Here is a 12,065-nt window from a genome sequence, read left to right as displayed (position 1 = left end):
AATCATAAACATAAGAACAAAAAGCCAAAAGGGCTGAAAATGTATATGGCGCCAGCAAGAGAAACTCACCTTAGCATAAACCCATTGTTCCTCCTCTTCTTCTGATACTTACCAGGAAAAGGAATAGGAAATATGCAATTCAGTGACCCAATTTCAGACGCACGACTTGTGTGAAAGCGGGGACAGCCATTAACAGTACTTGGTGAGAGAAGCAGAGCCATCGGGAGGGCTGAAGGTGCAAGGAACCACCACTTAGAGAAAATGAGACGATAATATTTTATGGACCCGGTTTTTATGAGTCCCCCCACACATAGTGTTATCGTGTGCCCATTTTTCCGGACCACAGTATTCTGGTGTGCCCATTTTTTATATAAATATTGCATCCAAATTTGTTGATATCCATCATCTACACACTATGAATGATGATTATGAATATAAAAAATAAAATTTTAAAACACTTTTTTAAAACAAATTTCCTATCCATTGGATAGGATTATTTAGTTGGAGAGGTTCGAGCACACAACAATTTTCAATATTATAGAGTATGGCTTCTACAAGGTTGCTGTAATCCAATTAAGGCGCACCTTCAAATTTTATCCTTATCGTGAAAATTTGGTCTAAAGAAAATCTCAAAATCTATTTTTATATTTTATTATAAAATTTTAAACTTCAAAAATATTTAAAAATAAAAATCTTGAAAATAGACAGCTTAAATAATGTAATGTGTTGCAAACTGCACTATTTCTGAAACTCAAAATCTTTTTATTTCTTCATATTTATACATCTTTTTTACAAGATGATCAATCTATAATTCTACATTTTAAAGTTGCAACCTTATATAAACTTTTTCTTATATAAATGAATAGAGCAAGCCTACTTGCTGCAAAATAAAAGTAACACTTGGGCCTGCAAGTGTATTGAGAAATGTCTATATATATATATATATATATATATATATATATATATATAAATAAACAAAAGGGTAATAGAAGACCTGTCGCTCGTTTATTCTCTTCGAGGGAGTTGTGCAGAGAGAGAGAGATGGAGAGTGGATTGGTAGTGGTGGAGAAAGTTGGTGGGCGATCCACTCTCACGCGCTACTTTGCTAAGTACCCACTTAAACTAGTGTCTCCCACAAAGGTAAATAATTATCAATTTTTTGGGTGTATATTATCTGTATGGTCCTAAATAGTTGGAAAAAAGCTTTAATGATAATAATTTTTTTAGTATAATGTTATTTTTAAAATTAAAATATTAATAAAGTAAATTTTTATTTGGACAGGTGGGTTCATGCAAATCAGATGTAGTGTGGGTTTACATGGTTTCTTTTGGAGGGGGCATGATATCGGTATGCAATTGAAATTTTTGCTCTCTTTTTGTTTTTTTTTTTTTTTTCAGAGTAATTTACTTTTTGCAGTGATTTATGTATAGACGATAAAATTTAGATAAATACGAAAATGCTCCACTTATATACAATCCGAATATTTTATAATTTTAAATAAAATACAAAAATGTTTCACGTATATACAAATGAAAATGAAGCATTTTGTAATTTTCCACCCATAAGCGTAGCATATTGTATTTTTAATCGATAAATTCCTATTTTCACTTTTGTTGAAGAGCACAGGGTGATCATGTATCATGCGCGATGAGTGAGGGAGAGGAGATGATTGTACAGCAGTCTTGACCACCCAAGCTTCTACAAAGGTTGGTGTAGTACCTGCAGTGCTTGCTTTTCAGTTTCGGTTTCGTTTTTGTTCTCTGCATTTCATCAATTACTTTCTGGGCCGATCCAGAATTCAATTATGCAACAATCAATTTAACCCTAACCTGGCAAGGGCTTCATTTCCAAATTGACATTGGCTACGATTATGAATAGCAAATAAAGTTTGAACGCCAATGGCGAATATCTGTGGTCTCTTATTTTTTGAAAAATAAATTAAGGGGAGAGTTCCTTACCTGTCCTATCTGTTCTGAGACTCTTGAGTGAGGATAAGCCACATTTATGTTCATACACTTGTAAGCAAAGATTTCAAATCTGTTTAGAGTGAAGATCTCTTGGAAAGCTTCTGATCTATCTATCTCTCTTATTGTTCCTAAATATAAAATAAAAAAGACCCTGGGTATAAGATTGTAGTTAACTAAAATAAAACACAAACATTCAAATAGGTAAAATAATGGTCCATTCAAAATGCTATTTTATATACATCAATAAAATAAAAAATGAAAATAAAAATATAGAATTGATCAAACTTCATTAGTCATAAAAAAAAAAAAACAAAATGCTTAAGCCAATTCAAATCTTACATTGAATTCCTAGTTGCCTACATCTTTAGTATCATTGAATCTCTCTCTTGCTCTTTTATGAAGATGTTCCAGGTTTTAAGAAAAAAAATATTTTTATTGAGTTACTCTTCTTTTAAGTCTACCTATCATTATAAGATATGCATTTATTTTGATATCTTAGTTTTTGAGGAATATTGTTTGTATTTTTCATAGACTTTTTAAAGGGAACTTATTGGTGAAATTTTTTATGGAATTTTTTGTTAAATCAAGATTCTTAATTTAATGTACTTATCTTTAAACCAAAATTCAATACTATTAAGTTTGTGAAGAAATAAACTTATAAGGAAGAAGTTTTTTGAAATAAAATAATATACATATTTATATCGATCCATTAAAAAAAGTGATTTTTTTAATATCTTTAAAAAAACTCGAAATTCTTAACGAATTTCAAACAATCGGAGATTTTTTTGAAAAAATCATATTTTAAATGGAGACTTGCTAACTACAAGTTTTAACACCCACAACTCCACCCATGATTCACAAGAGTGCACTCGGCTATTATAAGTGCAGATGCTATAACTAGTGATGCCCCTGAGACCCCCCCTAATAGCCACCCCCTTGCCCTTCAATCTTATGTTCCCATCTAAGGTTGACCAATCAATAATGGTTGCAATCATGTGGTCTGATGTAGAGAGAAAATAGATCGGAATAATAAGAAAAGGAAAATAGTTGATAAAATATACCCTCTCTCAAGGTCAGTAAGGGAATCTAATTCAAAAGCGATCTTTTCAGACTAAATTTACTCAATTTTGCTTTACAATGAAGGGACATCTGCCTTTAAATAGACTTTGAAGAAAGAAAAACAAATCATAAAAACATGAAAAATATAATCTCTCCCTCTCTCTCACATGTCCCACCTAGATCTCTCTCCCTATTTTCTCTCTCAACGAAAATATCATGTCTATCTAAATGTCATGTACCATATTTTTTTTAACCTTTATCATTGTTGATCTTCTCCATATCTAAATCTCTTATCTTTTTCATTTTTAAATACCCCTTAAATCTCTCACGAAATCTAAGTAAATCTTAAGCCACTTTAATATAAGACAAGCTTAGAAAAAACTAACTCACATTAATGTTTACGTTTCTTAAAAACTCACATTACCCATTCCTAAAATGATAAATTCAAAAAAAAATAAAATTACAATTCTGAATTTTTCTTAATTTTTATTTACATCTATCTCCTCGGGTTGGGAGAAGCTCGACTTCGAGCGTATCAAACTCAAATCTTTTAAAAGCCTTCTCAAACATTGGTGATGCAATCCTGCCTCTATACTTTTTCTTCAATAAATAAACAATGATTTGCAGTGGAAATTTGAGACTCCAAACTCTGGAATACCAATTGGAATCTTGATTTCTCCTTCAATTGATCTTCCCCACATCTAAATCCCTTAACTTCTCATATTTAAATACCCTTTAAGTCTCTCACTAAATCTAACTAAATGTTTTAAGTCACTTTAATAGAAGATAAGCTTAGAAAATAAAATTAACTCACACGAATATTTTTCTTTCTTAAAAACTCATGCTACATATTACTAAAATTATAAATTTAAAAAGTAATAAAATTACAATTCTGATTTTTTTATATTTTTTTCTCTACATCATAGACTACCAACTTTTACCTTGCCGAAGAGCAACTCATTAAAACTATTGTAAACAGATTCCCTAGGTACATCCTTTAAATTTTTTTGTGCCTGTGTTGCCATAAGAATATAGTGGACCTCACGGCATTAATGACTAGATGGAGGTCCATTGTCTTTCCTTTAAATGCCCTTGATTCCTCTCTTTTACACAAGTTCCAACATGTTGCTGCTACGGTAATCCTCCATATAGCTATTGTTTAGTCAATAAAGGTGGGGACAGACTTTGTTGGAAGAAGTGGTATATAGCATCTAGGATTACCTAATTCCAATGTAAAAAAACAATTATGATATATTTCTAGATTTTGCAGGCCAAAAGGGCAATGCATGAAAAGATGAGTATTGGCTGAGTTGCCAAAGTTATACTATACAATAATGGCAAACCTAAAAAATCTATTGAAAAAGGTTGTCTCAGTATTGAAAATACATTTAATTAATCATTTCAAGACTTTTAAGCATTTCTAGATTTATGTGATCCTCACCATTTTTGGCGATTTAAATTTCATAATTAGGGGGTGGAAACAAGTTTTAGGCCATTGCAAGAGTTTTCAACATCACAACTACATCTGTTGACAAGGTTTGGAGGTACACTTTTTTTTTTATTGTTTAAAGTGGGTGCCTCATACAAACTCACGAGATCCTGGGGTAGAGGTTGACCCACAAAAAAGGATCCATCATCATAGCTCTATGATCAACTTTACGACAAAAATAAAAAGAAAAGGGTAAAAACATATATCCAGTTCCCCATAGTTTTGTCACAAATAAACCTTGGCAAAAGTTTATATAAGGTTGCAACTTTTGTACTAGTGACGTAAGATGCACATCGAAAATTCTTTAGAAAAGAACGTTTCGATGTTGAAGAACCCTCTAATTGATCTCTACCTCAAGATGTGTGGATACGAAGACGAAAAAGAATTTTAAGGCATAAAAACAATGTATCGTGTAACAAGTTTTCTAGACAGTTTATTTTCAAGATTTTGAAGTGTTTTATAGATCTGTCCAATTTTTATTATTTTTTAAATTTTAAATTTCATAACTAGGTATGAATCTAGATTTCTAAGTCATCATAAGGTTTTCGATATCGAAACTACATTTCCAAACAAATAATAGTGGTGTTCCTCACTTCTATAGTATAAGGAGGGCACCTTGTACAAACCTCACCCATAAATCTTTGGGTCCGCTAATAAAGAAATTATGACGCTCACCCGTCTCTTACCCTTTTTCCTGCTCCTAATTTACCATTGCCACCCTCTCCCTCTGCAAGAAAAAAAATTCATCCAAGTTAAGTCTTCTCATGAAAATATACACTCTTCCTCTGCCCACCTATCCACCATGCCCAACCTCCCTCTCTCTCTCTATATCTCTCTCTCTCTCTCCCTCTCTCTGCCAAAACACAATCTCTATACCTTGCCTCATCCCCCTTACTCTGCTGGTAGCCCTCTCTCTCTCACTTTCTCTCCACTAAAAGGTTCGGTCTCTCTCTCTTTCTCCATTAAAAGGTTCGGCCTCTCTCTCTATCCCACCTCCTTTAGCTCCTCAAACACAAATGTGTTGCCAATCTCCCTCTACAACTCCCCATCTCCTCCTCCATGACGACCATCCCTGAATGGTCAATTATGGCTTTTAAGCTCTAACCAAGGCTATCACTTCGCCTTTAATAAGGTTTCAGTTTCTGCCACTAATTTCTAATCCCCAATCTCTAAACAAATATCACAATCTTCTCTCTAGGAAATCACGAGAAGTTGATTGAACAAATTAATCGAACAAAGGAAACACATAATTGGAGAAAAAAATAACCAAAAAAGAATTGCCCATTTTTCAATCCTTGCTTCAACTCGGGCATCTCTTTGTTATTCAAATGCCTAATAAAATAGGAAGAAGGAACCAAAAAAAAAAAAATATAGTTTGGTTGTGTTAGAAAAAAAAGGAATCTCCATATACTATATTGACTTGCTGACAGATATGCACGAGGGAGTGCCAACTAATGTGCGAGCAACTAGTGGAGTGACGAGTGAGTTTTCAGTGACAATAGGTCTACATTAGGGGTTAGTGTTGAGCCAATATCTCTTTGTCTTAATTATAGACAAGTTAACCAAGCACCTACAAGATGAGGTGTTGTGGTGTATGTCTTTCGCAGACGATATAGTTTAGAATGATGAGACTCAAAACGACATCAACAGAAAGTTAGAACTTTGAAAGAATGCTCTAGAATCTGAAGGTTTTAAAATTAGTTAGACTAAGACTGAGTATATAGAATGCAAGTTTAGTAATAATAAGAGTAGAGATGAGGAAGTAGTTAAGATTGATGATCAAGAAATGGAAAACAGAGTGCACTATCGATATCTTGGGTCAATAATCCAGGAAAGTAGAGAGATTGAGGAAGCTATCACACATAAGATTACACCTAAATAGGCGAAATGGATGTGCAATTGGAGTTTTATATGATCGCCGCATATCAATGAAGCTGAAGGTGAAATTCTATAGGACAAGTGTGAGACCAATGTTGCTTAGGAGGTCAAGAAAATACATACCCATAGGATGGGTGCAGCAGAGATGAAGATGTTGAGATGAACAGTGGCCAGACAATAAGGGATAGAATTTGAAATGAATACATTCACGAGAGCTAAGGTATGGCTCCAATATGTAATAAGATGAGAGAATTCGGCCACACAACTGCATAGGCACTGTCTGGGCGGTGGAATTATGCAGCCTGTCTCTGGGCACCCGCTTAGGCGTTGCCCAGTGACAGTTTGCGAAAGGGTGAAAAAAACCCTCGGCGAGGGTAAAAACAAAAGGCCATTTCCCCCTCCTAAAAAGGAGGGAAAGAGTTTTGGGGGGTAGTCGAAACGCCAAAAAACTACTCTTTTTGTGATTTATCGAAAGATAGATAAAGTTTTAATTTTGAGGTTTCTTCTCAAAACAAATGCAATAGTTGATGGGGGAGTTTAGAGCTTCTAGTAGTTGATTTTGATGACTTTTGGCGACCCAATAGGTGAAGTTTGCACCGACATCGATTTGATTGTGATATTTTTAAAGTATTATCATATTTGAAAGAGGTTTCGATTTTATTTTTCTACAACGTATTATGTTGCGAATCATGTATTTATCTTTTACCTTTCTTTTTCTTTACAATATATTTACATGTTTGGTTGATGATTTGATATATTTATTTTTTTATTTTGCCTTGTTGACTTTGATGAGTGCGCTCTGTCTATGAGCGGGCGCTTAGGCGGCCAAGAACCCAAAATGCCTAGGCATCCCAATCCACTTTTTTGAACGTTGAAGTCACGAAAGCACGTGCGTAATAAAGCACGTATCTTGAAGAACCTCTATATGGCCTAATTCAGACGCAAGAAAGAGCATCAAGGTTGGGCCTATTACTCAAAAGATACTCTCCAAATTTCAGCCTGACCGGAAACGGTAACAAGGACAACAGATAAAGGGAAATAATACAGTAGAACTCCTAAAATTTTACCTCAGATGGTCTTGGGACTATCACAGATACAATCAAAAGGTCGAAAATCTAAACCCCCAAATTTCAAGCTAAGCGGACCTTCCCAAGCCATACTTTTCGAAAAAGTATTATTTTCATAGTATTCAATATTTTAAAGCTTATACCAATTACCAAATATAGTACAATCATGCAACACTTCCTCAAAATTGGGCAAATTTTACACCTTTGGATCTTCTGTTCAACAAGTCAGATTGAGCTGAAATTTGGTTATGTTGTGCTGTTCGACGAGCACGTTCATTTGGGTTAGGCCTTGGACGTAATAGTAGGTCGAATCGAAAAAAATCTTAGAGAGAAGTCCGCAAATATTGAAATTCATGCAAAAACAAGTTTGCCTGACCTTCTCTCACTTCTTCTATCATAAACCAACATCTGACGGTCAACGTGAGCTCAAATTTGGTGCATTTTGATCGTGACACAAATACCTTTGAAATGACATATGAAAGATGATGATCATGGTCCAAACTGATGGCCATTCGAGACTTGAAATTGGGCAAGATTTTAGGTGTAGCAGAACTCTGGGTGTATGACAACTTGTCGAAACCATAACTTGGCCGATCTGTGGTCTTCTCGTGCTCTTTTTGATGCAAAATGTTCATGATGAGGTCCCCTTAGATTTTCCAAACAAAAAAAAAAAACCAGGCATTTATGAAGCAAATGATCGAAGAGTATTTAAAAAGATTAGCATAAAACCTTTAAACCTAAAACAATCAAAACTCCAACAAATCTTCATGGTTCTTTGTAAATTATATATCAAAATGATTGTGGAAAACTACAACGATTGCATAAGCCCATCAACAATCACAAGCGCACGACCCGTAGTCCCTAGTGCTGCAAGACATGCGCGGGAGTGGAATCAAACCACGTCCCAAGCTCACGGGTCATGACAACATAAGTCCGGCTCCTCTCATGTTGTTGTGCTCGGCTCACAAAGCTCACCCAAGGAGAACTAGGGATGCTTGGCCCAGAAGGCTCATCCTTTTGGGAGAATCTCCGTGGCTCATATGCCCCCATGCCTCATTGACCGACAGATGTCAGAAGGCTTTCTACGGGTGATAATAAGTCGGGATCTACGAGGGCCACCGCTCGAACGCATCCCTAACTTAACCAATCTTTTGAGGTAATTCTTGTCTCGTAACTTTTAATATATTGGTTTGCCATCGCATTGCATTGCACGCCTTATCCAAGCACACCGCATGACATTGGTGCCATATCACATCACATGTGGGCGCATGAGCATGCATGTGTGGGGCGGGCTGGGATCTAACGCTGGGGTTGGCCGACCAATTGTTAGGAGGTGCATATTAGTTCAAGTGGAAGACTAAAAAGGGTAAGAGATAGGCCCAAAAGGACATGGTTGGAAGTAATGAGAAGAGATATATGGACTAATGACCTCACTGAGGGTATGACCTTTGATAGAACATAATGGTGGACTAGGATTCGTGTAGCTGATCCAAAATTGTTGGGAAAATGCTTTAATGATGTTCTTGATGATAAAGATAAACTATCTCAATGTTTTAGAGAGGAAAGCTACTCAACTTTCAAGTTTTTAGAGAGAAATTTTCTCAAAATTTTAAATAGATAAACTATGTGAAATTTTGTTTTGAAGAGAGAAATTATCTCAAAGTTTATTTGAGGGACAACATATATCAAATATCAAGTTTTAGAGCAAAAAGCTATTTCAAAATTTTTGAGAGAGAAACTATATCAAATTTTAAGTTTTAGAGAGATAAACTATCTCAAAATTTTTAGAGAGAGAAATTATCTTAAAAATGTTTAGAGAGAGGCACTATCTCAAATTTTTTAAAGAGATATACTTTCTCAAATTTTATGTTCTAGAGAGAAAAAATATTTTAAAATTTTTAGAGAGAGAAACTTTAACAAATTTTAAGTTTTAGAAACAAACTTTCTTTAAATTTTTAGAGAGAAACTATCTCAAATTTTAGTTTATACATTGGGGTATTTTTATCCTAAAAAACTACATTCTTATTTGAGGGTAGATGCAAAATTAATTATTATTGAGATTGATAGTGTAGTTTAAAAAGTACTTATACTAAGCATGCTTAGGAAGTATAGTCCAGGCGGTATGTATAATTTTCCTTTCTTTTTTCTTCTTATAAATTCTGTCAAACATGATTAATTGATTAAATTTGGGCTATCTTTCTGTAGATACTTGTATAAATATTTTTCTATAAATTTTTTCCAATCAAATTATTTCACCCGAACTAAAGGACCCCTTATATTCAGAGGACCATTAAGAGGTAAAGGTGGCTAATTTGGCTGTTTCTCCATTGGTTTTGAATAGGTATACTTTAGCAGAAACGCATCTTCAACTCTCTCACTCTCTCTCGAAATATTTGTGGTCATTTACTGTAGTTAGTGCCTGCAACTTCAAATTATCCTTCTTTGAATATCAAGTATTTCCGAATGATTTTTTTAAAATATGAAGGGAAAATGATAGTTGATAAGGGGGTTTGTATTGATTCTGAATCATGGAAGTGAAAGAATAATCCAGTGGTTAGCATGAATTTTGATTTCATCTGATAGCAACTATAAATCAAAATCAAAGTCATAACTTAAGATAAAAAAAATCTTATAGAAAATAGAGGAAAAAGATGGTGAAAAAAAACCCAAATTAGATCTTTGGGATTTTTGGTTTTCAATAAAAGGAACATTTCAAGACAAAGTTGAACGAGTTTGGTGAGAAATCGAAGAATCTTGATTTTGGGTTCAAAACTATCGAAATTTCAATTCTAGATCTCTTTGAACGAGGGTTTTGATCCAAAAAATTATGATATGGATTTGTAAGAGGGATCCAAAACAACCAGTTGAAACGAACTTCAAAGAATTTGGTGGAGAACCAAGGGAGAAATTGAAAGGAAGTTTTTGACGCTAGAAAATGATCGAGATTTTGATTGAAAACTTTGCTTTTGGATAGGAAAGAGGGCTAAGAGATGATCTTGGATGTTAAACAAGTTCAAATTGGGCTTCTAGGAACAAGATACCAAGTAAAATACAGAAAACACAAGGGCTAAAGAAAGCTACTTTGAACAATAATTGGGCGCCTCACCCGAATCCTTCATGTCTGACCCAGCTCATCATGTCTGAATCCCGAATAGATAGATTTGAAAATATGAAGATTTTCTGTTGGAGTCCATAGTAACAAGAAACATGCATGAGTGAATATTGTGTACTCAAACATATTTTTGTTGGCAAACTCACAGGTAAGGATTGGGTGCAACGCACTTGTGACTGTTCTTCCTCATCCCGTGACATGTTTTGCCAGTGCAAAATACAAACAGAAGCAAGTGTTCAGTGTCTCCCGGAGCTCGAGTCGGGTGGTTGTAGACTGGGTCACAACGGGCGTTATGAACGTGGAGAGAAGTAGGCATTCAACAGCTACAACACCACCAACCACATCATCTCAAATGAAGATCAGCAGCCTTTATTGCTTGATTCAGTAACCTTACTTGCTGCCTCTATTCCCTTGTATCAATTTCATACATACAAAAATTAATGCAGTTTGTATTGTGTCTTATGGGATTCTTTGTGATGCAGCTATTATTGGAGCAAGGTAGTAGTATGAAGGGCACATGTGGCATGCAAGATTACCAAGTCATTGCCATGATTATATTGTTAAGGTATTGCCTTCAATCAGAGTCTTGCTCTATTTAATTCTTCCTCTTCTATTGATTCTATGACCCTTGTCTTTTTAACTAGTAATAATTCAATTGACAAAAATGTAGACATAAGTTGGAGCATGTACAGAATGAGATACAAGAAAAGGTTAAGAAGAAAATGTCTGAGGTATTTGGTATGCGTCTAACAAGCAAAAGACAGCACGACAGAGATATGAAACCAGATCTCACCTATGGAAGATCAAAGCCAGAGCTGATTGCTTCTTGTAGTATGTTTAGTCTGAAGGTATACTTAGCAAAATTAGAGAATATTTTTTCCTCCTTCATATATGACCTGACAACAATTTGGCACCCAACAAATGGTTTTTCAGGATGCGGGATTGGTGATTCGAGTTGCTGCGACAACTACTGGATTGGTTTACAAGTTTCTGCAAGAACACTTAGCTAGCCTAGAGCCTCTTCTAGGAGCATCACCATATTACTAACCCAATTCAAGATTGTTTATTTCTCTGTAGTAAGGACATTGAGAGAGCATGATTTGCATATCTAGGAAGGAGCATATACAAGTTAACTAGTTTGAGAATCTATGTTCAAGAGTGTGACATCGACAATTCTCACTTCAAGAGACTTGGCGCTTTTCATTGCACATCAATTACAGCTTTATTTAAAATTCTTAAAAGTGTATGAATGCTATCTAAAATTCTCTAAAATATTCACTAAATAGTTTTCACAAACCTAGGAAATGTTGGGGGAACATTTTGTTATTGATGCCAATATTTCATACTTGTTGTTTAAGATTAAAGAATACCATTTAAGGGCAGCTCAGACAAATGTTGAATTAAAATTTGAGACTACTGTGGTGTCGTCCTTGCTGCTAGGCATGCCAACAATAGATTGAATGAACATGATTGAACTAATAAACTTCTATCT

At 34.7% G+C, this 12,065-nt stretch overlaps 1 protein-coding gene and 1 pseudogene across 51 annotated transcripts in view; one reads left to right on the top strand and one right to left on the bottom strand.

Annotated features, from left to right (window-relative positions):
* Positions 1 to 2,171, bottom strand: part of LOC18431767 (cytochrome P450 97B2, chloroplastic) — a 44,030-nt gene extending 41,859 nt beyond the window's left edge. For 18 of the 50 annotated variants that reach the window (XM_088866416.1, XM_088866420.1, XM_088866401.1 and 15 more), the window contains exon 1: positions 70 to 252. Coding sequence is in view for 12 of the 50 variants with exons in the window: in XM_020665681.2 (XP_020521340.2) it covers positions 70 to 221 (152 nt within the window). In the remaining 38 variants the exon portion in view is untranslated. Of the gene's footprint in view, positions 1 to 69; positions 253 to 1,959 lie in introns of those variants that run through there. The other 32 variants (XR_016055320.1, XR_016055319.1, XM_020665686.2 and 29 more) reach the window with 10 other exon arrangements.
* Positions 1,027 to 11,726, top strand: LOC105420464 (urease accessory protein D-like; annotated as a pseudogene). The gene is made up of 8 exons (XR_016055219.1): positions 1,027 to 1,140; positions 1,283 to 1,348; positions 1,628 to 1,672; positions 10,722 to 10,873; positions 10,904 to 10,957; positions 11,056 to 11,138; positions 11,244 to 11,421; positions 11,507 to 11,726. The product of XR_016055219.1 is annotated as an urease accessory protein D-like (transcript).
* The last annotated feature ends 339 nt before the right edge of the window (positions 11,727 to 12,065 follow it).

Source organism: Amborella trichopoda, chromosome 5, assembly GCF_054954075.1.
Source record: "Amborella trichopoda isolate Santa Cruz 75 chromosome 5, AtrichopodaSantaCruz75HAP2 v2.0, whole genome shotgun sequence".
Taxonomy (NCBI): domain Eukaryota; kingdom Viridiplantae; phylum Streptophyta; class Magnoliopsida; order Amborellales; family Amborellaceae; genus Amborella; species Amborella trichopoda.
This window is presented reverse-complemented; position numbering and strand designations above follow the sequence as displayed.